The 19,033-nt window shown below is 40.6% G+C and overlaps 1 protein-coding gene across 3 annotated transcripts in view; it reads right to left on the bottom strand.

Annotated features, from left to right (window-relative positions):
* The window catches only part of PLD1 (phospholipase D1), a 202,206-nt gene that overhangs the window by 96,292 nt on the left and 86,881 nt on the right, over window positions 1-19,033 (bottom strand). For all 3 annotated transcript variants that reach the window (XM_061193433.1, XM_061193434.1, XM_061193435.1), the window contains exons 3-8: window positions 18,734-18,861; window positions 14,802-14,947; window positions 14,456-14,561; window positions 12,577-12,642; window positions 8,316-8,374; window positions 7,194-7,286 (exon numbers count right to left, since the gene is read on the bottom strand). In XM_061193433.1, coding sequence (XP_061049416.1) covers window positions 7,194-7,286; window positions 8,316-8,374; window positions 12,577-12,642; window positions 14,456-14,561; window positions 14,802-14,947; window positions 18,734-18,861 — 598 coding nt within the window. The remainder of the gene's footprint in view (window positions 1-7,193; window positions 7,287-8,315; window positions 8,375-12,576; window positions 12,643-14,455; window positions 14,562-14,801; window positions 14,948-18,733; window positions 18,862-19,033) is intronic.

Below are 19,033 nucleotides of genomic sequence, written 5' to 3'. Positions count from 1 at the left end.
GAAAAGTGGAATGGGTTGGTGTTTGCTAAAATAAACCACCATAAAAGAGGCCAATGAGTCTCTGAGTAAGTAAAACCCCCCTTTCAAAAAAATCCAGTAAGCATCCAATAATCTACATATTGTTGTTCATTTCAAATTATTGGTGGCTTTAAGGACCATTAATAAATGATGCTCAGTGGAACACGGTCTCTCAAAAGTATATCTGCATTCAATCCAATATCTATTTAAGAGCCTCATGATGCAAAAGTACAGTGATAAACTGGGAGTTCGGGCAGAGGTAGAAACAACACAAAGATAAATCAGACATGTTCTCAAAGGGGCTTATTAGGCTAGTGGGGCACGATGACAATTCTAGGCTGAATGGATAGGTACTAGAGGAAAAAAGCAAAAAGTGATGTGCGTAAGGAGGAGGGAGTCCTTAGTTCTCACTAAGAGAATGAGCTAGTGGCATTCTCCCAAAGAGCTGGTGGCTGAGGGAGGCCAGGAAGAAGCCCACCACGTAGAGCCCAAAGGGTTCAAGGTGTACATCCCGTATGGAGGGAAGTTAGCAAAAGCTCTAACGTGTGGGAATGCTGCCTGTATGGGAAGAAAGTCTGGGGAGGCCGGGGTTTCAGGAGGTGTAGTATGAGAAAATGGACAGTGAAGGTAGGTGGGGTGGGCATGGGGAACAGGCAAAGCCCACATTGAGGAGGAGGAGGGTCTGAAGGCCATGCGAAGGAGGATGACTTTATATCATGGGACCAGTTTTTTCTAAACTTGCCTGATCATCAGAATCTCTTGAGATGCTTGTTAAAAAAACGGTAGATTCCTAGGCCCTACCACAGATCCATTAAAAAGGCCGGACAATCTGTGTTTCTAAAAAAACACCCAGATGCCTTTTAAATAAGGGAATCCTCCTGCCCTGGCAAGGCAATGGGACAATAAATCATGGGAACTATATTTCAGAAAGAAAGGTCAGAAGGATAAAGAAGGATGTCCTGTAGCAGGTGAGCAAGCTGCTGTAGTAATAGAGAACAGTGCTTCTCACCACTTCACTGTGAATATGCATCACCAGGGGATCCTGTTAAAATGCGGAGTCTGATTCGGTAGGCCTGGGGCGGGGCCTGAGATTCTGCATTCTAACAAGACTCGAAGGGGATACTGAGGTTAGGACCACACCTTGCGTAGTCAGGACGCAGATGATAGGCGTGACACTGACAGTGGAAAGAGCAAGAGAGAGAAGGTGGGATTGATTTGAAGTGAAAACAAATGGCAACTTTGTCAAGCTGCATCTAACATCATATCCACCTGAGATTGTATAGTGATCAAATGAATCGGTCAATAACTAAATAAAGTAACAATGGGAGTATTATATCACACATTAGGCAACGTAAAGCACATTATGAAATAGTTAAGGCCAGAACACCTGAACATAAATTAACTAATACTGTAAACGTAACATGTGAACTCAGCATTTAAAAGAAATGTATAACAAATCATTACTGAAATTGCTAACCACATTACATTTTAGTGGCTCTCTAATTTGGGATTTAATGTACACAAATCTACATTGATTTCCACATGGTTTCATTTAATTCATTTGTTTTTTAATATATAGGCTGTCTCCTTTCCAATAAAAGGGCGTGGGATGGATTTAGGATAACACAGTAAAGGACATACATGTGCTATGGTTAATAAAAGGAAAAATATCAAGGTCACAGAAAGCAAACACCTAACCACAACACTAATATAATTATGGTGATGGCATGCCAATGTGGGTTTGAGCTTCCTGGTTTTTCTTTCTTTTTTTTCTTTTTTTGTAAATTTATTTATTTATTTTTGGCTGCGTTGGGTCCTTGTTGCTGCGCGCGGGCTTTCTCTAGTTGCGGCGAGCGGGGGCCATTCTTCGTTGCAGTGCGTGGGCTTCTCATTGCAGTGGCTTCTCTTGTCACAGAGCACGGGCTCTAGGTGCGCGGGCTTCAGTAGTTGTGGCTTGCGGGCTCTAGAGCGCAGGCTCAGTAGTTGTGGTGCACGGGCTTAGTTGCTCCACGGCATGTGGGATCTTCCCGGACCAGGGCTCGAACCCGTGTCCCCTGCACTGGCAGGCGGATTCTTAACCACTGTGCCACCAGGAAAGTCCCTTCCTGGTTTTTCTTATCAAATGAATAAATTAAGGAAATAAAGAGGTCGCCCACCAAAAAACTAAATTCCAAAGGAAGTTTCTCACTTGGAAACTAATAAGGCAATTGAACAATATTAATGGATAACATTCTCAATAATTTTCAGCAAATGTAGAAATTTATGTTTTATAAGAATTCTCATAACTCTGCTCAATATAAATGCCAAGGCCATGATATCACATGGTAACTCAGGCATCCTGATGGGGCTGAGTTATGAGTCCAGACATGTAGCTGCCTGTTGATAAAAAGTTGGTCAAGGTTAAAAGAGAGTAGATGGATCACATATCTCATAAAGGTCCTTCTTTAGCTACAGTCCCTTGTCCCAGCTTGACTTTCGATGCAAGCTAGAGAGCAGACAGCAGGGCACAGGCCCAGAGCACCGGAGGGCTATATTGCTGACGGGGAAGGAGCCACAGGCTTTGAAAACCACAGCTGGCAGGTTTGTCACACTGAGAAAGAAAGTCCAAGATGTGGCAGCCTGGAAATACAGACCAGTTTAGTCGTGACTGCTGGATTTTGAAAGTTGAAGGCCAAAGATAATGGCTTCCGTTTTGACAATGATGAGTTGCCCTCTACAACAGTCATTAGATATAAGGTGAATGGATGCCTGGCCTTTATTTAAAGCTCTTCTTATTTATGCCATTCATCAAACCTCTTCTGGTTTCTCCCCTTTCTCTCTGTTGTCAATAGATGTTTTTCTTTAACAGGGGAATATGCATCCAGAAAGGAATCCAGGGGCTTCCCTGGTGGCGCAGTGGTTGAGAATCTGCCTGCCAATGCAGGGGACGCGGGTTCGAGCCCTGGTCTGGGAAGATTCCACATGCCGCGGAGCAACTAGGCCCGTGAGCCACAATTACTGAGCCTGCGCGTCTGGAGCCTGTGCCCCGCAACAAGAGAGGCCGCGACAGTGAGAGGCCCGCGCACCGCGATGAAGAGCGGCCCCCGCTTCCCACAACTAGAGAAAGCCCTCGCACAGAAACGAAGACCCAGCACAGCCAAAAATAAATAAATAAATAAATAAATTTTTTTAAAAAATTTAAAAAAAAAGAAAGGAATCCATCAAGCAGCCTTCAGGGGGTCAGTCCCTGCTGCTCAGGGACTAAGCGTCTGCCTTGAAGTCAGCCTCCCTGGGCTCCAATTCCAGTTTTGCCACTTGTGCACCTGTGTGAACTTGGGTAACTGAGCCTGAGGTCTAAATTCATAAAATGAGGATAACAATAATGCCCAGCTCATAAGTGTTTGTGAGGAATCACTGAGATGATTCACGGACATTGCTTAACACAATGCCTGGTACCAATATAACGTGAGCTTTTATGAGTACTCTTGTTCTAAACAAGGTGAGATTATGGTCTGTTCTAACAAGATGTGACCACCTGTGCTACTACTTGCCGTGTCATTAAGATACAGAGAGACCCACATGAGCCAGACATCACCTTCTCAGCCTCGTCTCCTCCCCTTCACTCCCACCACGCTTGTCCCACTGGTCCTGAGACTTGCTAAACTTGTTCTTTGGGCTTCCACGTTTGCTATTCCTCACCCAGAAATTATTTCTTCCGGATCCTCCCATGGGCAGTCCCTTCCTATCCATTAACCTTTGGTTTAAACATTCCTCCACAGGGAGGCTTTCCCGGGCTCCCATCCCACCCACTACTCCATCCTGTTTAGCTTCTTCATAGCACTCATCACTATCTGGAACTATTTATGTCTGCTTTTTTATTGTCTCTCCTCCACTAGAAAATGAGAGCCTTGAAAGCAGGGAATGTGTGTCACGTCCACTGGTATCTTTCCAGGGCCGAGAGCAAGTCTTCAGGCAAAGTCATCCTTTTGCCTAAATAATGGCTGTACAAATGGGCCCCAGAGAGTAAATGAAATCATTTAGACACTGTCACTGTCTAAAAATTGTAATTCTTGGTATAGCTCACAGTTCAGTAAAGTAAATGCTAAATGTGTTAAAAACTATTTATCTCTTTCTTTTAAGACATTATTTGAGATAAGAAACATCATCTAGTCCATCAATAGGATGTGCTGTTTAAGTAGATGTTTTAAATTGTGGGAAGAAATGTTTGTTGTGTTTGCCATTTTTTTTCTTTCTACTTGTGCCTGAGACAAGGTCATTATGAGACTTGACTGAAAGTTTGATTGCCTTGTTCGCCTTATGGCAATTTGTCAATATAGAATATATAAAGCAATCAGAATGTTTTTTTATGGATACAAAAATAACAAAGAGAGTTATGACCGAGTGTTGCCCTTAAAAGTAAACTCCCGTTTAGACACCAATAGCCTTCTAGTGTGGGAAATTTTCTAAACAAATTTTGTCAGTTATATCTTATCATCTTTATTTGGTACTGACATTTTATACCCCACGAATGTGACTCAGGAAATACTTATTCCTATGGAACCAAGGCTTCAAGCTTCATGGAAAGATTTACACAATTTAAAATGATGACACATTTCATTCCTGGGAGGATCATATCTTTTTAGATTGTCCTGGTTGAAGTCTGATATAATCCAGACTTTAAAAGTCGGGGAGGTGTATTTCCTTTATATAACAAAGTCTTCCCCCCCATCTTTTCGGGCTGCCCCTTCTCATAGAGGTTAAACTCAAACATCAGTTCCTTGGCTCCCAGAGCTAAAGTCGCCATCTGCAGTCCTCAAGTCCCTCATTATCCCATTGCCTTCTTTTTCCTTCAAAGCTCTGATCACCACTTGCGTTGATGTCGTTCACATTGCTTGTCAGCTTCTCCACTGCCTGCGTTCCCCTCCAATAGAGCTCTGTGAGGGCAGGGACCTCATCTTGTTCACCACTGTTCTCACAGCGGCTAGAATACAGCCTGGCAAACATTAGGCACTTAATAAATGACAAAAGGGACCAGATCAAGGCTTCCATTTCTTGAGTAGATGTCTTAGGTTGGGTTGCTCCAGAAGTCAACTCTGAGACAAGGATGTAAGTGAAAGAAGTTTGTAAAGGGACTTATTAGGGATCTTAATAGGAAGCACAGGAAGGGAAGGACGGGAAGGAAGAGCAGGAAGGGAGCCATCAAGGATGTGTTTTCACACACTTTACTGTGGGCAGTTGGGCTGCAAATCTGCTGGGGAACTCCGGGAGACGGTACAGAGCTTGCTGCAGAATCACCCCACCTGAGGGGTGAAGGGGCTGGACTCCCGGCAGCTCTTGGCTGAGGGCTGTTCCTGGGGACTGCGAACGCTTCCAGCCTGCTCTGTTCAGGCAGCCCAGAGCAAGACTTCAGTCAAAGTCTTGCAGTCTGAAATCCGTACTTGGCACTCAGCAGCAGCCTTAAGCAAAGTTGGTGACTGGGGAGCAGGCAGGAGGAATCTGTACCAGGGCCCCAGTGGGCTGAGAAGTTCTGTCTTCCAGAGAGGCATGATGTGGGGCAGGAAGCAAGGGCAGAAGCAGGCTGGCTTATACTCTGCTCCTCTCCCGGCTTGGCATTTGGTGTTCCCCTGGGTTCTGTACAATTGGGGGTGGGAGAGGGTGGGAAGATACTTCAAGTGGGAGTCTCTGAATTTCCTGTGATGTTACTTATACCCCAAGTTTCCCTATATAAATTACAGAAGTTTATTTGAAAGCAAATATTTTCTAGTCTATTGTTTCCCTGTTTATTTTAGTAAAAAAATTTTTTGTAACACAGAAACTTACCAATTTCTCTAGCCAAATCTCGTGATCTTTTCCTTCTATCCTTTCAAAACCCAGAAAATAAGAGCTCAACTTAATGGTATTTTTTGCTGGCAGTGTATGTGAAATACGTTTAAAGGTAGATTCTAGTTTTAAGTTCGTGTATTTTGTTTTTTAATTTTTATTTATTTTGTTTTATTTATTTATGGCTGTGTTGGGTCTTCGTTTCTGTGCGAGGGCTTTCTCTAGTTGCGGCAAGTGGGGGCCATTCTTCATCGCGGTGCGCGGGCCTCTCACTGTCGCGGCCTCTCTTGTTGCGGAGCACAGGCTCCAGACGCGCAGGCTCAGTAATTGTGGCTCACGGGCCCAGTTGCTCCGCGGCATGTGGGATCTTCCCAGACCAGGGCTCGAACCCGTGTCCCCTGCATTGGCAGGGAGATTCTCAACCACTGCGCCACCAGGGAAGCCCCCAGTTCGTGTATTTTTAACCCACACATAGCTCAATTTCTTTTTTACACATGAGTTCATATATCTTTTTCAAGGTTAGAGAAATAACATATAGTTCTTAATATTTTTCAAAATTCCAGTAAATTATTATTGGAACAAATAGCTATTGTCTATTATGTTCAAAACATTGTGATAAATGCTTTGAGGAACAAATAAGAATCAGATAAGAATACTACTCCACAAGGAGTCTTTAGTTGGACAGGACATAGGTCACATTCTCACAGATATACTTAAAATTATCCCTGAACTCTGACCAATTTTTATATTTTTAGCTTATAGTTTAATGTACAGCTACTCTGAATAATGCTGCTATGAACATTCACGTATAAGTTTTAATACAGACATATTTTTTCCGTTCTCTTTGGAAATAGCTAGGAGTGGATTTGCTGGGGCATATGGTAACTGTATGTTTAACATTTTGAGGAACTACCGCACTGTTTTCCAAAGTGGGTGCGTCATTTCACATGATGCACCAGCAATGTATAAGGGTTCCAATTTCTCTACGTCCTTGTGAACACTTGCTATGGTCCATCTTTTTTTATCATAGCCATCCTAGTGGGTATGAAGTTGTATATCACTGTGGTTTTGATTTACATTACCCTAATGACTAGTGATGTTGAGCATATTTACTTGTGCTTATTGGCCACTGTCTATGTTCTTTGGCTGAGCAATTTTTGAATCCTATGGCCCACTAGGTCTTTATGTGTGTAATTGGCACACTCTGCCTACACGTCCAAGTTCGAGCAGCATGTTTAAATAGAGCTGAAACCTGGAACTTAATTTAAAATTTGCTCTGCCATGACTCTCAAAGATTTATCACTGAAAACTAGTATATAAAAACTCCCCAAATACTCAGTTTATTAAAACAAACACACAAAACTCTCAAGTCTTACCTTTTGGACCACCGGTAGCAGGCCCTTCCCTGACCACAGCAGTTCAAGCCTGGTATTCTGTGTCCACCGGATCTTTTCATTATCATACCTTCTCTGAAAGAGACATCAAGGTAACCCATCATCTTCAAGCTTCCAGCTCACACTTAGCTGATACAGCCTCACAACGTAGGACTAAATAAACCGTTTCGTTCTCCCGTGTCTTTCCTCCCCACTTTATCCTCTTTCACTGTCAAATAGCTCAATGCTATGTTTACTAGGCTGAGTACTCCAGCAGCTAATCTTTTAAAGTACTCTGGTCAGAGGTAGGCCTGTTGGCACTGGGGGGGCAGCATAATTCTGTTGCACACACTGCAGGACCTTAAGCATTCCAGCTTCTGGCTCTGAACGCTGAGCGTTCCCTCTAGTCACCGTGACAGCCTGAAAAAGACCCCACGCGTTGCTAAATGCCTGCACGGGGAAGGTTCAGCTGCTGTTGAGACCACTGGAGATGCTCACCCACAGATCCCGCAGATATATTTCTGCATCCCTTCACCTACAGTTCTGGGACAAAGCCATGCCAAAGAAGCAGAGCAAAGCTATTACCGATACTTTGGAAGGAAAAATATCCTGGTTTTGAAAGATGTGAAAAGAAAGAATAATAATAATGGCTAAACAAACAAAAATTAAAACAGCTGCTAACAACGCTCTTTACTACAAAAGTTAAGCTCTTCGTAATATCAGGCTCTCATATTATGAAGGAAAATAATCATTAAGTAAATTTCAATCCTGTTACTTGGCATACATTTTATACAGTATTATTTTTAGTATCAGTGATTAAAAGAAGGGATCTTGTATATTTGATTTTTAAGGCATTCTCCCACACATCATATTTGCTACCTCTGTTAAACACCCCTACTGTGGGGTGAGAGGAGGAGAATGGAGCAGTTGACACCCTTGTTGAAAGTAGCAAGATACTCTGTTTTGTATAAATAGGTCCCTCAGTTGCTCTAACTCTGTTGGGAAGAAAAGCAGCTATCAGTGAAGCCAGGTGAGCTCCATCACCTTGGCAAATGTTAATAAATCAAGTGTTAATGCTCATCAACTTTTCACACTTCTCCTTAAAGATCCGACACTGGAACTTACATGCCCTTTGGTCCCAAATCATGGATGAAGGACAGCTGGCTTATATCAAGGAATTCTGTCTGAAAAGAGGCCAAAAATCCAAACTTTAGAAAGCAAAAAAAAGAGGGGGAGAAATTTATGCATTCAGAAAAATATTATTAGGTACCTTCATGTATAAACACATCTGGGGTACTCTACAGACGACACAGATCAATAATAATGGTATTGCCCTGAAAGAGTGTATTTTAGAAGCATATACACAATTAATACAATCAAGAAAGTGATGTGTGCTCTAAGATGAAGAGACAAATGCTCAAGAAGGTCATGGAAATGCTTATTCATTCAGTTCAGCAGTACAGTTACCAGAAACTTGTGACTTTCTGTTTGAATTAAAAAAAAAAAAAAAAATCCCACAAGGACTCAGAGGCAAAGAATATACAAATCAATTTTCACTGCAAAGTAAACGAGCTGTTACAGTGGAGGATTACTGGACTGAATGTCAATATTATGACATAGTATGAGTGTGTTTCGTGTTTGGTAATTGCAATCATTGTTGCTTTTGTTGTGGTCATCCATTTACAATGCTTGGTGTCAGTCTATTTATCTCTTGTAAAAATAAAATGCACTGTGTGTGTGTGGAAAAAAAAAAAAAAAAAAAACAAGGTCATGGAGAGATCTGCCAACGGCAGTAGACCATGGCAATAACAGCCTTAATAGAAAATCAAAGACGAAAAAGATACACTCCTGGCATTAGGAGGCAAAGGGGAGACCAGACATGGAAAACACTCCACATCAACCAAGTTCTATGGGAAGAACCATAACAGTTACATGGAAAAGTAGTTATAAAGTTATAGAGTTATAGGGAGAGGGTGACCACTTCCTAGCTAATGTGACATCACGGAGGAAACGGCACTTGATCTGGGCTTGTAAATGGGATTAATAAAATGAAACATAACAATTTTCCTTTGAAGTTTTGTGTACGTGATTGGGACTCTCTAATATTTAACCTTGCAAGAAAAATTACACACCTCTCAAAGCTGTCAGTACTTGTGAAGTCCAATTAAATGCTTGGTTTTCTTTCTTAGGGTTATTTGAAGAAGTCTTTGAAATTCAAAAGGATTTAAATATCTTAAAAAACCCCAAATCAAACATATCCTCACATAGTACTTTTTATAAGGATTTTGAAAGTCAAGGTCTTTACATTTTATTTCTTATCTAAAACATGGTAATTTGGTACCATACATTTTTAAAATCTGATTTGTGGAACTGCTTTCTAATCAGAAAATATAGAAATACATAGGTTATTAGAAGTGATACCATAGACTTTAAGCCACAGAATCCAAAATGTCTCAAGATCCTAAGCCATAAGTTCTCATTTTATCTCTAAGGAGCAGAGAGAAAAATACTAACCCTAGTTTACACTGGAAGAAACTACTACAGAGGTGTAACTAAATTATGCAAAGTCAGAGACTAGTTGAATGGAAGAATAGGAAATGAAAAGCAAACTTCAGGGAAACCACTTATCTATTACCTGGATATTTTCTTATGCACATAGCTCTTATCAAATAGTTGACAACAGAAATATTCTTTGAACTAATTCAGAAACTATAACTTCAGAATATCATACCAAAATTGCTAAATGTAAAGAATTTCATCTAAATAAAAAGGTACACATTAGCAATGCAGAAAATTTAAAGTTGTGTATTAAGATAAAATTTAAATTTATCCTAATGGTTTACCAAAGAGAAATTTGAAGGAAGAACTAGTCCTATTACATAGAAAAAAAATCTTTGGCAATAAATGTTCTAATACAGATTTATGGAATTGAAAAAAAATGTGGCAAAGCCAATTTAGAAGCAATCCTAAATAATACAATTTGAAATATAATGTTGTATTGTCCAAACTTCTCTATGCATCTTCAGGGATAAGAATTCCATTCTCCATTTGGGCAGGTGATTCTCAGGAATAAGAATTTAAAGATCAATTTAGCCTGACAATAATCCATAGGGCTTATTGATCTCTGAATAATGTACTAATCAATATCTTCTTTCCAATGGAGCTCGTGAAAAGCACATTTAAATATTAGGGAAACAGGGAAGCAAAGGGTTCCCATGCCAAAGGGACAAGCAACAAACCTGAGGGGTAATAACGGACCCTAGAAATTACTGGGGGCTCGTTTTACACTTATAAAAATATAAGTTAATTATATGTGATTATATAAAAATAACTTTTAATATGTTTTTTGCAGACAGAAGTTTTAATATGTCTCACAATTATCAAAGGAGACACACAGATGCCAATCTAATTTCTCAAATATGAGACAGAGGCCTGCAAATCTAGTCTCTGGGACAAATTATAATTAGTGTGAGAGGAAAATAACGTTAGAAAATTAAGACAGATCAAATTGTATCCCATGCTTGAAGCATTTTGGAGAATTCCGCTGTTAGGGAGAATAATTTAAGTAGCCACCAAAAAAGAGGGATTCCCTGGCAGTACAGTGGTTAGGACTCAGTGCTTTCACTGCCATGGCCCCGGGTTCAATCCCTGGTTAGGGAACTAAGATCCTGCAAGCTGCGCAGGGCAGCAAAAAATAAAATAAAATAAAAAATAAGAAGTAACATATAGTCAGTCAGTTTAAACCAGGTTTTCCCTTCCAAAGGAAATGTTTAGAAGACACTCTGGAATATCTAAATACAATATGGCTCAACTTTTAAAAGATTTTTATAATTGGAAAAGAAATTAAAATGAACATTTTGAAAAAATGTAAACATTTTAAAATCAACATTAGACTCCAAAATATAGAAAGGCATGCAGAAAAAGAAGACTAAACTCAGCAAGTACTGTTCAAGGGCCAAAAGAAACAGTAAAGCCAAGTCACAGGCAGGCAGGAAAGTAAAACAAATGGAAAATTATTGAATGCTGGTACTAGCACGCATTTAAATAACTCTCTATCAAAGAAAACAGCATGTCTGATTTCAGAGAATACGACAGGAAGCAGCATTTTTAGTAATAATAGAAGTAATATCCTTATTCGTTATGTTCTTTCAAAGATGCACATTCCTGAGTCCTAGAAAGGAAGAAATCCTTCCCATCAGCCTTCTCTTCAGGTTCTCTGGTTGGATCCAAATTGCTGTCTTCCCTGGGGAAACTCTTCTCCAGGATTATGAAACCACAGAAGGTCCTTTAAGTCCATGGAACATCACAGTGCAAGTTGCTGCAGAAGGTGGGCTGTGGCCCGGCCCCAGGTCATTTGTGTGTAAAGGGGACCAGCTAGGTGCATGCCCAGCATCCATTAACACATAGGCAGGCAGCAATAGGGCAGCGAGGCACCAAAAAACTCCCAAGAGTCAAGGCACTCTTACTTCCTCTCCTAAATACAGCAGGCTTCCCTCTTTCTGTTCATGTGTGCATGCCATTCTCTAAACTAGAGGCCGAATCATAACTGCAGCTACTCTGAAGTTCTGCACACATACCATACACACATATTCAACCTCCACAGCAATACGGTTTATACATACACAGGCACAGAATATAATAATGCAGTGCCCTCTCAGTTATCTGAACCTTTGGATAATTGAAGGCTAACCCTTTAACACCACCACCAGGCCCCTACCCCTGCCTCAGGCCTCAAGGGCCTCTAAGAAGGCGGAGCTCATTGTTTTCTGAAGCCTTCTGTAAAGCCCACTTCCTCCTGCTTGCCAGCCACGTGCCTCCCAAACTTAAGTCTCTGCAGCTGCTTCCCAGCCTCACCACCTCTCTTCTCTTTTCTCTGAATTCTCTAGAGCTTTTTCTCTCCTTAGCTTTTCCCATGCTTCTCACTTACACGTGAAAAGACAAGCCTTTTACGGGCATCACAGGCCAATCAGATCGCAATCACGGTATGCTCTGTATAATCTTTGGGTATTCCACTCTGCTCAACTGTTTTCATCACCTACTACTCAATGTTTTTTCTTCAGCATTAGAAATGCTTTTCGGCATTATTCTGGAAGCCTGAGGAGAGAAGGAGGTTGATTTCCAGATAATCTAGCCTGTAGTGGCATTTCAAGTTCATTTAAATCTATTGTTATAGACATATTAATTAAGTTATATTTGATATTTAAAAAACAGCATCCTCATATACTGGATCCTTGCTGACAAATCAATTTTGGATTCATTTCATTTAGTTTAACCCAAGGAATAATGCAGAAGTGAATACAAGCACTTGTGTTAATAAAATGATCCAAAATTTAGCTTTACAGTTTTATAAATTATTTCAAAATTTAAATCACTGAATAGTACTTACTGTTGCATGATAGTTTCTATACATGGGCATTTTTAGTAATTTTGTCAAGTAATCCTCTAGTTGTTTCTGTAATGCAAATATTTTACATTAGAGATATCATCATACTTAGGGGAAAATGTAAACAGTGACAAATGACATGCCTGTTCCATCTTAACTTCTGTAAGTTATTTATTTATTAATGTTTTCATTGGACAAGGAACCCTGAATACATCCCTCTCAGAACATAAAAATTTCAGATTACAAAACAGAACTGACATTTATGTGTTAATTTTCTGGTAAAAAGTGAATTAATCTTCTGCCCTATGCAGCACCATATCACTGAATCAGTGTGGGCAGAAGTGTCGCCCGTCCTGAGGTTTCTGTTCTACTGTTGTACATGTCTGTACTTTGTCCTACTCTTCTGAGACTCTAACTGTCCCATCTATAGTTTGGGAATGATATTTACATATATTTAGAACAAGCCACTACAAATTCTTTTTTTATTTTTACTTATTTATTTTAATTGAAGTATAGTCAATTCACAATACTGTGTTAGTTTCAGGTGTACAGCAAAGTTATTCAGTTATACATACATACATACATATCTATTTTTCTCATATTCTTTTCCCTTATAGGTTATTATAAAATATTGAGTATAGTTCCCTGTGCTATACAGTAGGTTTTTATTGGTTATCTATTTTATATATAGTAGTGTGTATATGTTAATATACAAACTCTTAATTTATCCCTCCCCCCACTTTTCCCCGTGGTAACCGTAAGTTTGTTTTCTATGTCTGTGAGTCTATTTCTGTTTTGTATAGAAGTTCATCTGTATCTTTTTTTAAGATTCCACATATAAGCAATATTATATGATATTTTTCTTTCTCTGGCTTACTTTGCTTAGTATGATATCTCTAAGTCCATCCATGTTGTTGCAAATGGCATTATTTCATTCTTTTTTTAAGGCTGAGTAATATTCCATAGTATGTGTATAACACATCTTTTTTTTTTTAAATTTTATTTATTTATTTATTTATTTATTATTTATGCCTGTGTTGGGTCTTCGTTTCTGTGCGAGGGCTTTCTCTAGTTGTGGCAAGTGGGGGCCACTCTTCATCGCGGTGCGCGGGCCTCTCATTATCGCGGCCTCTCTTGTTGCGGAGCACAGGCTCCAGACGCGCAGGCTCAGTAATTGTGGCTCACGGGCCTAGTTGCTCCGCGGCATATGGGATCTTCCCAGACCAGGGCGCAAACCCGTGTCCCCTGCATTGGCAGGCAGATTCTCAACCACTGCGCCACCAGGGAAGCCCCACATCTTTATCCATTCATCTGTCGATGGACATTTAGGTTGCTTGCATGTCTTAGCTATTGTAAATAATGCTGCAATGAACATTGGAGTGCATGTATCTTTTTTAATTATGGTTTTCTCTGGTTATATGCCCAGGAGTGGGATTGCAGGGTCATATGGTAGCTCTATTTTTAGATTTTTTAAGGAACCTCCATATTGTCCATAATGGCCATAGAAGCCACTACAAATTCTGAAGCAAATATATGGAAATAGATTATTTTAAAAGAGTAGATCTCAAAGCCCTCAATGATGAGCTCAATCTTGCCTCACAATGAACCCCAAAAGGTGCCTGAGGGGTAGGCAGCTTCCACATAAAGTCACTCCTGACATAGAACACTCTTCCTCTTCTGGGAAAATGGAACCTCCCCAGGGCCAGAGTGGCTTGGGGAAGAAGGGTTACCTAACTAGTTCTAGAAAAGCTAAACCAGCCTGGGTGATGGACCAGCAGGTGAGAGAAGTTGCATCCAGGCCCACCTCACCCCTCAGTAGATGCCATGTTTCTACAGCACCGCAGAAGTATGTTCAGAACAACAGACAAGCGAAAGGACTCACCCTTCTACCAAAGAACTGTTCTTCTTGGATCGTGTTTTCAGATGAACGGGGCAAACTTGGCATCTCTCGAGGCTCTTCTTTGACATTCTGTCTTCTAAATGTGTGTCTAAAACACAGACACACACACACACAGACACACACACACACAATGCCAACATTTATTAGATTATTCTTTGAACCATGACTGTCATAGCATCTTTCAGGAGACAGCTTATTTTTAGAAGAGCCTATTTGATAAAAAAATATCCACCAACAATGGACTAATTAACCAATAACATGAATAAAATATTCTTTCAATCCAACTCGTATACTGGGATAACTTTATAATTAATTCTGGGACAGTTACCTTCTGGTGGGAATGGGAATTCGGATAAAGGCTTTGTACTTGAGCAGCTCTCTGTGAAATTCTTGGAAGTGCTTGAACTTCCTCTTAACTTGCCATTTAAATTCCCCATGTGTTAATTCAATAGTGTAAAGATTGATGCTTGGTACCTATAGTGATAAATAAAAATGGTTGATAGTTTACATAACAACAAAAGTTCCAAAACCTCTCAATGAACAATAGCTAATTAATAAGTAACATGGATGTATCTTTAAATCCAGTCTACTTATTCTGTGTAAGTACTGAAGCAAAAAGTTTTCCAAAACGACTGATGACAGAAGTAATATGCTCTTAAATATTCATCTTATGATATACATAAGACAAACTCTGAGTCACACCAAAGGCAAACCCCCACCAGTCCTATTGTTTCACATACACAGTCACACCCACCCACCCTTGAAACAAGAAACCAGATAAAAGAGACAATGAGTGAAAGCCCTAATCAGCCATCTGGGGGATTGTCCAAAAGTACAAGCAATGAACAGACAATGGAGGGGGTGAGAGGGAAGCTGGAGGAAGTGACTTCCATTGTCATTCTTAGCCCACTTCAGCTCTTCACAAAAGACACTAATGCCCTCTCCTTCTGAAATGCCTTGCAAGGTCCATCCTCGTCTATAACATCTCCCTGTCCTGAAGCAACACCAGTGACTAGGAAGGTACAGGATGATTAGAGGGAAAAAAGCAAAAGATCTTCCTACACACAAAATATTTCCCCAACTACTTAACTAGAATGAATTTCCACTTAAAATTTCTAAAATATTTTACTAAAACGCAAATATATCTTAGTGACTAGTGAAATATTTCAATCAGAAGAGCTAACAGACCTGGGGGATACAAGTTTTGATTTTGTGGAAAGTGTCAGGAGATGGAGGGATATTTATAAAGCACAGGAGATTGTGGAGAAACTCCCATGGTGTGTGGAGGATAGGGGAGGGTAGCGGACACTGGACCACCTAGAGGGCACTGGCCCCTGCTGGGAGATTGAGGCGCCACAGGTATTGATAAGTGTTGGGGGTGAAAGAAAGTAAATGTCTCCTACTTTACTAGCTTATCCAGGCTTTGGTGTCAGCAACCCCACGGGTGATTCCCAGGCTGCTGCCAATCATTACTGATGTTTGGTATATTTTGCAAACTTCTAAAGCATGGACCACGCTGTGTAGATGCAGTATATAAAAATGAGCACGAGAATCAATGTAACTTGTGCTCTTAAGCCTGGAATCCAAACATATCGTTGGTAAATATTCAAATCCAGCTCTTGCTTTGCCTCTAGTTGGGATCCATGACAGTTACTATAACCAGAAGTCGAAAAAACCCAGTTCTGGGGTCTAATATTATATGCTGTCTTTCACCTTGGCCAACATTACAGGCATCATCCTGCATCATGTTTCACAGAGAAGGTTGCAGGAGAACTCAGAGAGACCAGAAACTCTGCATTCAAGTGAAAAATGCTCAGTTTAAGACAAGCCAAATAAATAAGAAAAATTATACAAGTTAAACAAGCTGCCTCATATCCAGGATTATATTCCCAATCTAAGAAAACTGAATACTTAAAAAACATTGCAAATGCCAAGTTTTATCCTTCACACATAAACCCAGAATTTTGGACACTAAACTTCTTAGCAATTCTAAGGCAGTGTGGGGCAATGGAAACAGCCTGTCCCATCCTTTTTGAAGATTTTAAAGGCTTGAAACCCTGTAGTGCAGCCTACCAGCTATGAAGCCTTAGCCAAGCATCACTTCTGTCAGATAATATCCCAGCAGAATTATTGGAATTTTTTGGAACTGGAATAGTGTGAGAAGTTTTAATAAAGGGACTGCCCATGAAGGTGTGATAAGAGTAAGGAAACCACAACGTGAGGACAGTTACCTGGGACTCATGAAGGCATCCCCAGTTCCAAAGGGACAAGAGGCAAGACCAGGTGCTGGAGTAGGAAGGAAAGAGCCATGTAAAGAGGCTGCCTTGCGGGGAGGATGCCTTTGGTCAAGGGACACAGCCAGCCCAGGGTGGCCCCAGTCTGGGCTCTCCACTGCCTGAACCCTGCCAGAAGACAAAGGCAAGGAAGCCTTGGGGGGACAGAGCACAGGGTGGAGAAGGGTGGGAGGAGGAGTGGGAGGGGCAAGTGGGAGATCTCCTGCTGGGGAGGCTGGGGGCGGGGGGTGGGGGGCAACATCTGTCCCTCAGGGTTGTCATGAGAGTGAAAAGAGAAGTGCCTAACCATGAGCCGGCAGACAGAATGCATTCAGTCATTAGAAAAGTGTCATTTTTATTTACCTGGAATCACATTCAAACTGCATGAATTTAGTTCATATTTCTTAGTAAACTAAACACTAAGTAGGATAAGGAAGTTCCTTAGCTTTCCTACACAGACTAAGATTTAAAACAGAACTTGAAATTAATATAATATTGTAAATCAACTATACTTTAAAAATTAGGATCCAAAGGAAAAATTTTAATATATATAAAAAAAGAACAGAACTAAACTCACTTAACTAACAGAAGAGTATGAGCAAAGAGAAGTCCCTGGTTTGGTGGCTTAAATATTTATCTTCATAAATAACATTAGGAGATACCCAGTAATAATAATAATACATAGTATTAGACAGTGTATACTTGTATAATACAATATATAATATTCTTATATTATACTATGTATTATTATTATTAAATCCTCATAACAAACCTAAAAGGTGTGTTCTGTGATACCTATTATTCAGATGAGGAAACTGAGAAACAGAGAGTTTAAGTAAATGGCTGAGGATCACAATGCAAAGACAGGAATTAAACCATGTGGTCTGGCTCTGGAGTCTGTGCATTTAACCTCCACATGTTATCACCTCTCAATCTAAATGCTGGTAGGCGAAATAAGAAGGCAAAGGTCATTTTAGAGACATTTCTTGGTAGGTTGTGTTCAGTGGTGCATCAGGGAGATATGGACCCAACTCATAGGAAGAGCCTGAAGGAAAGCTGAATACCGAGGTGGCTGTAAACTAGGAGTCGGGATATGCACAGGTAGGTCAGGACAGAGCGCGAGGCAAAATCATCAGGAAGCGGGCAGCACGTGCCACCCTCCAGAGCCTGCCCCCGGCAGAAAGATTATTCTACACTTCCCCCGAGGCAGGAGCCAATGGCAGCCTTACTCTGCCGGGGCCAGAGCTTAACCCGAAGGGACAAAGGCCACCAGCCTGCATCAATGTTCTCTACCCTCAGGCCTGACAAGTGTGAAATCCAGTCAGTAACAGAGCAAATGCAGCTACCCTAACAGCTTCTCCTAGTCCAATCCCCTTCAAAGGAATGCAGGTTTGCTTGATGAAAACTCTATTCCCAATGCCTTTCCAGAGCTTAAAGAGAAAACGTGAGTGAAGCTTAAGGGATGGTGTTAGAAACAAGTTAGAGGGGCAGAGTATGCTAGCAGAATTCTCTCAGCAGCACTTCTGGGCAATGGCACTGGCCAGTGCAGCCTCCTGGCTTTGTTTCTTTCAAGAGCCAGGTAGTATCATTATTTTCTTGCTGAACAAGCATTAGGAAAGCTAAACTTTTCCTTGGCTTATATCTGGCATTCTAGGTGGAAGAGCAATGCCTCATGAGTCCACATTGAACAGAAAACTGGGGAGAAAGGAGGACTAGGAGAGGCACTTCGCAATTTATTAAACTTATAATCTGCCTTAAGTGCCTTTTTAAAAAAGCATTTTCCAGAATGGGGAAACAGATGTATAAGAATAAAGACTAAATGAGAAGGATGCAAAAACTTGAGAGGTGATAAGCACTCAGAAGTGATAAACAAAAACACAAACCGAAAGTTAAAAGCATAGTCATAGCTAGGAGGAAGGAAAATGCAAGTCAATGTGTTAAGTCGTATATATTGACGAATACAAGTTGAGTCCATAAATGCTCTGACCCTTTTTGTAGATGTTAAGCGCTCCACTTCCAGAACTTGAACTTTTATTGGACAGCCGGAGAGATACGTCTGTGTATTAGGCTCCTTAAATCCTTGAGTCTTATAAATAGCAGAGAAAGGGATATACACTAAAAAATAAATAAGTAAACAAAGTTATTGCAAGAATACAATGATATTAGCATAACTTGCCTTTTACAGGCATCTTTTTTAAGAATCATAACGTGCTACAACAAGAAAACAGCTAATGAAAGTGAGCCCAGTGTTGTGACATCAGCAAGGATGATCAATCATCTGCTGGTC

The sequence above is a fragment of the Eubalaena glacialis genome, chromosome 6 (assembly GCF_028564815.1).
Source record: "Eubalaena glacialis isolate mEubGla1 chromosome 6, mEubGla1.1.hap2.+ XY, whole genome shotgun sequence".
Taxonomy (NCBI): Eukaryota; Metazoa; Chordata; class Mammalia; order Artiodactyla; family Balaenidae; genus Eubalaena; species Eubalaena glacialis.
The sequence above is the reverse complement of the archived record's forward strand: the minus strand, read 5'-3'. Positions and strand labels throughout refer to the sequence as shown.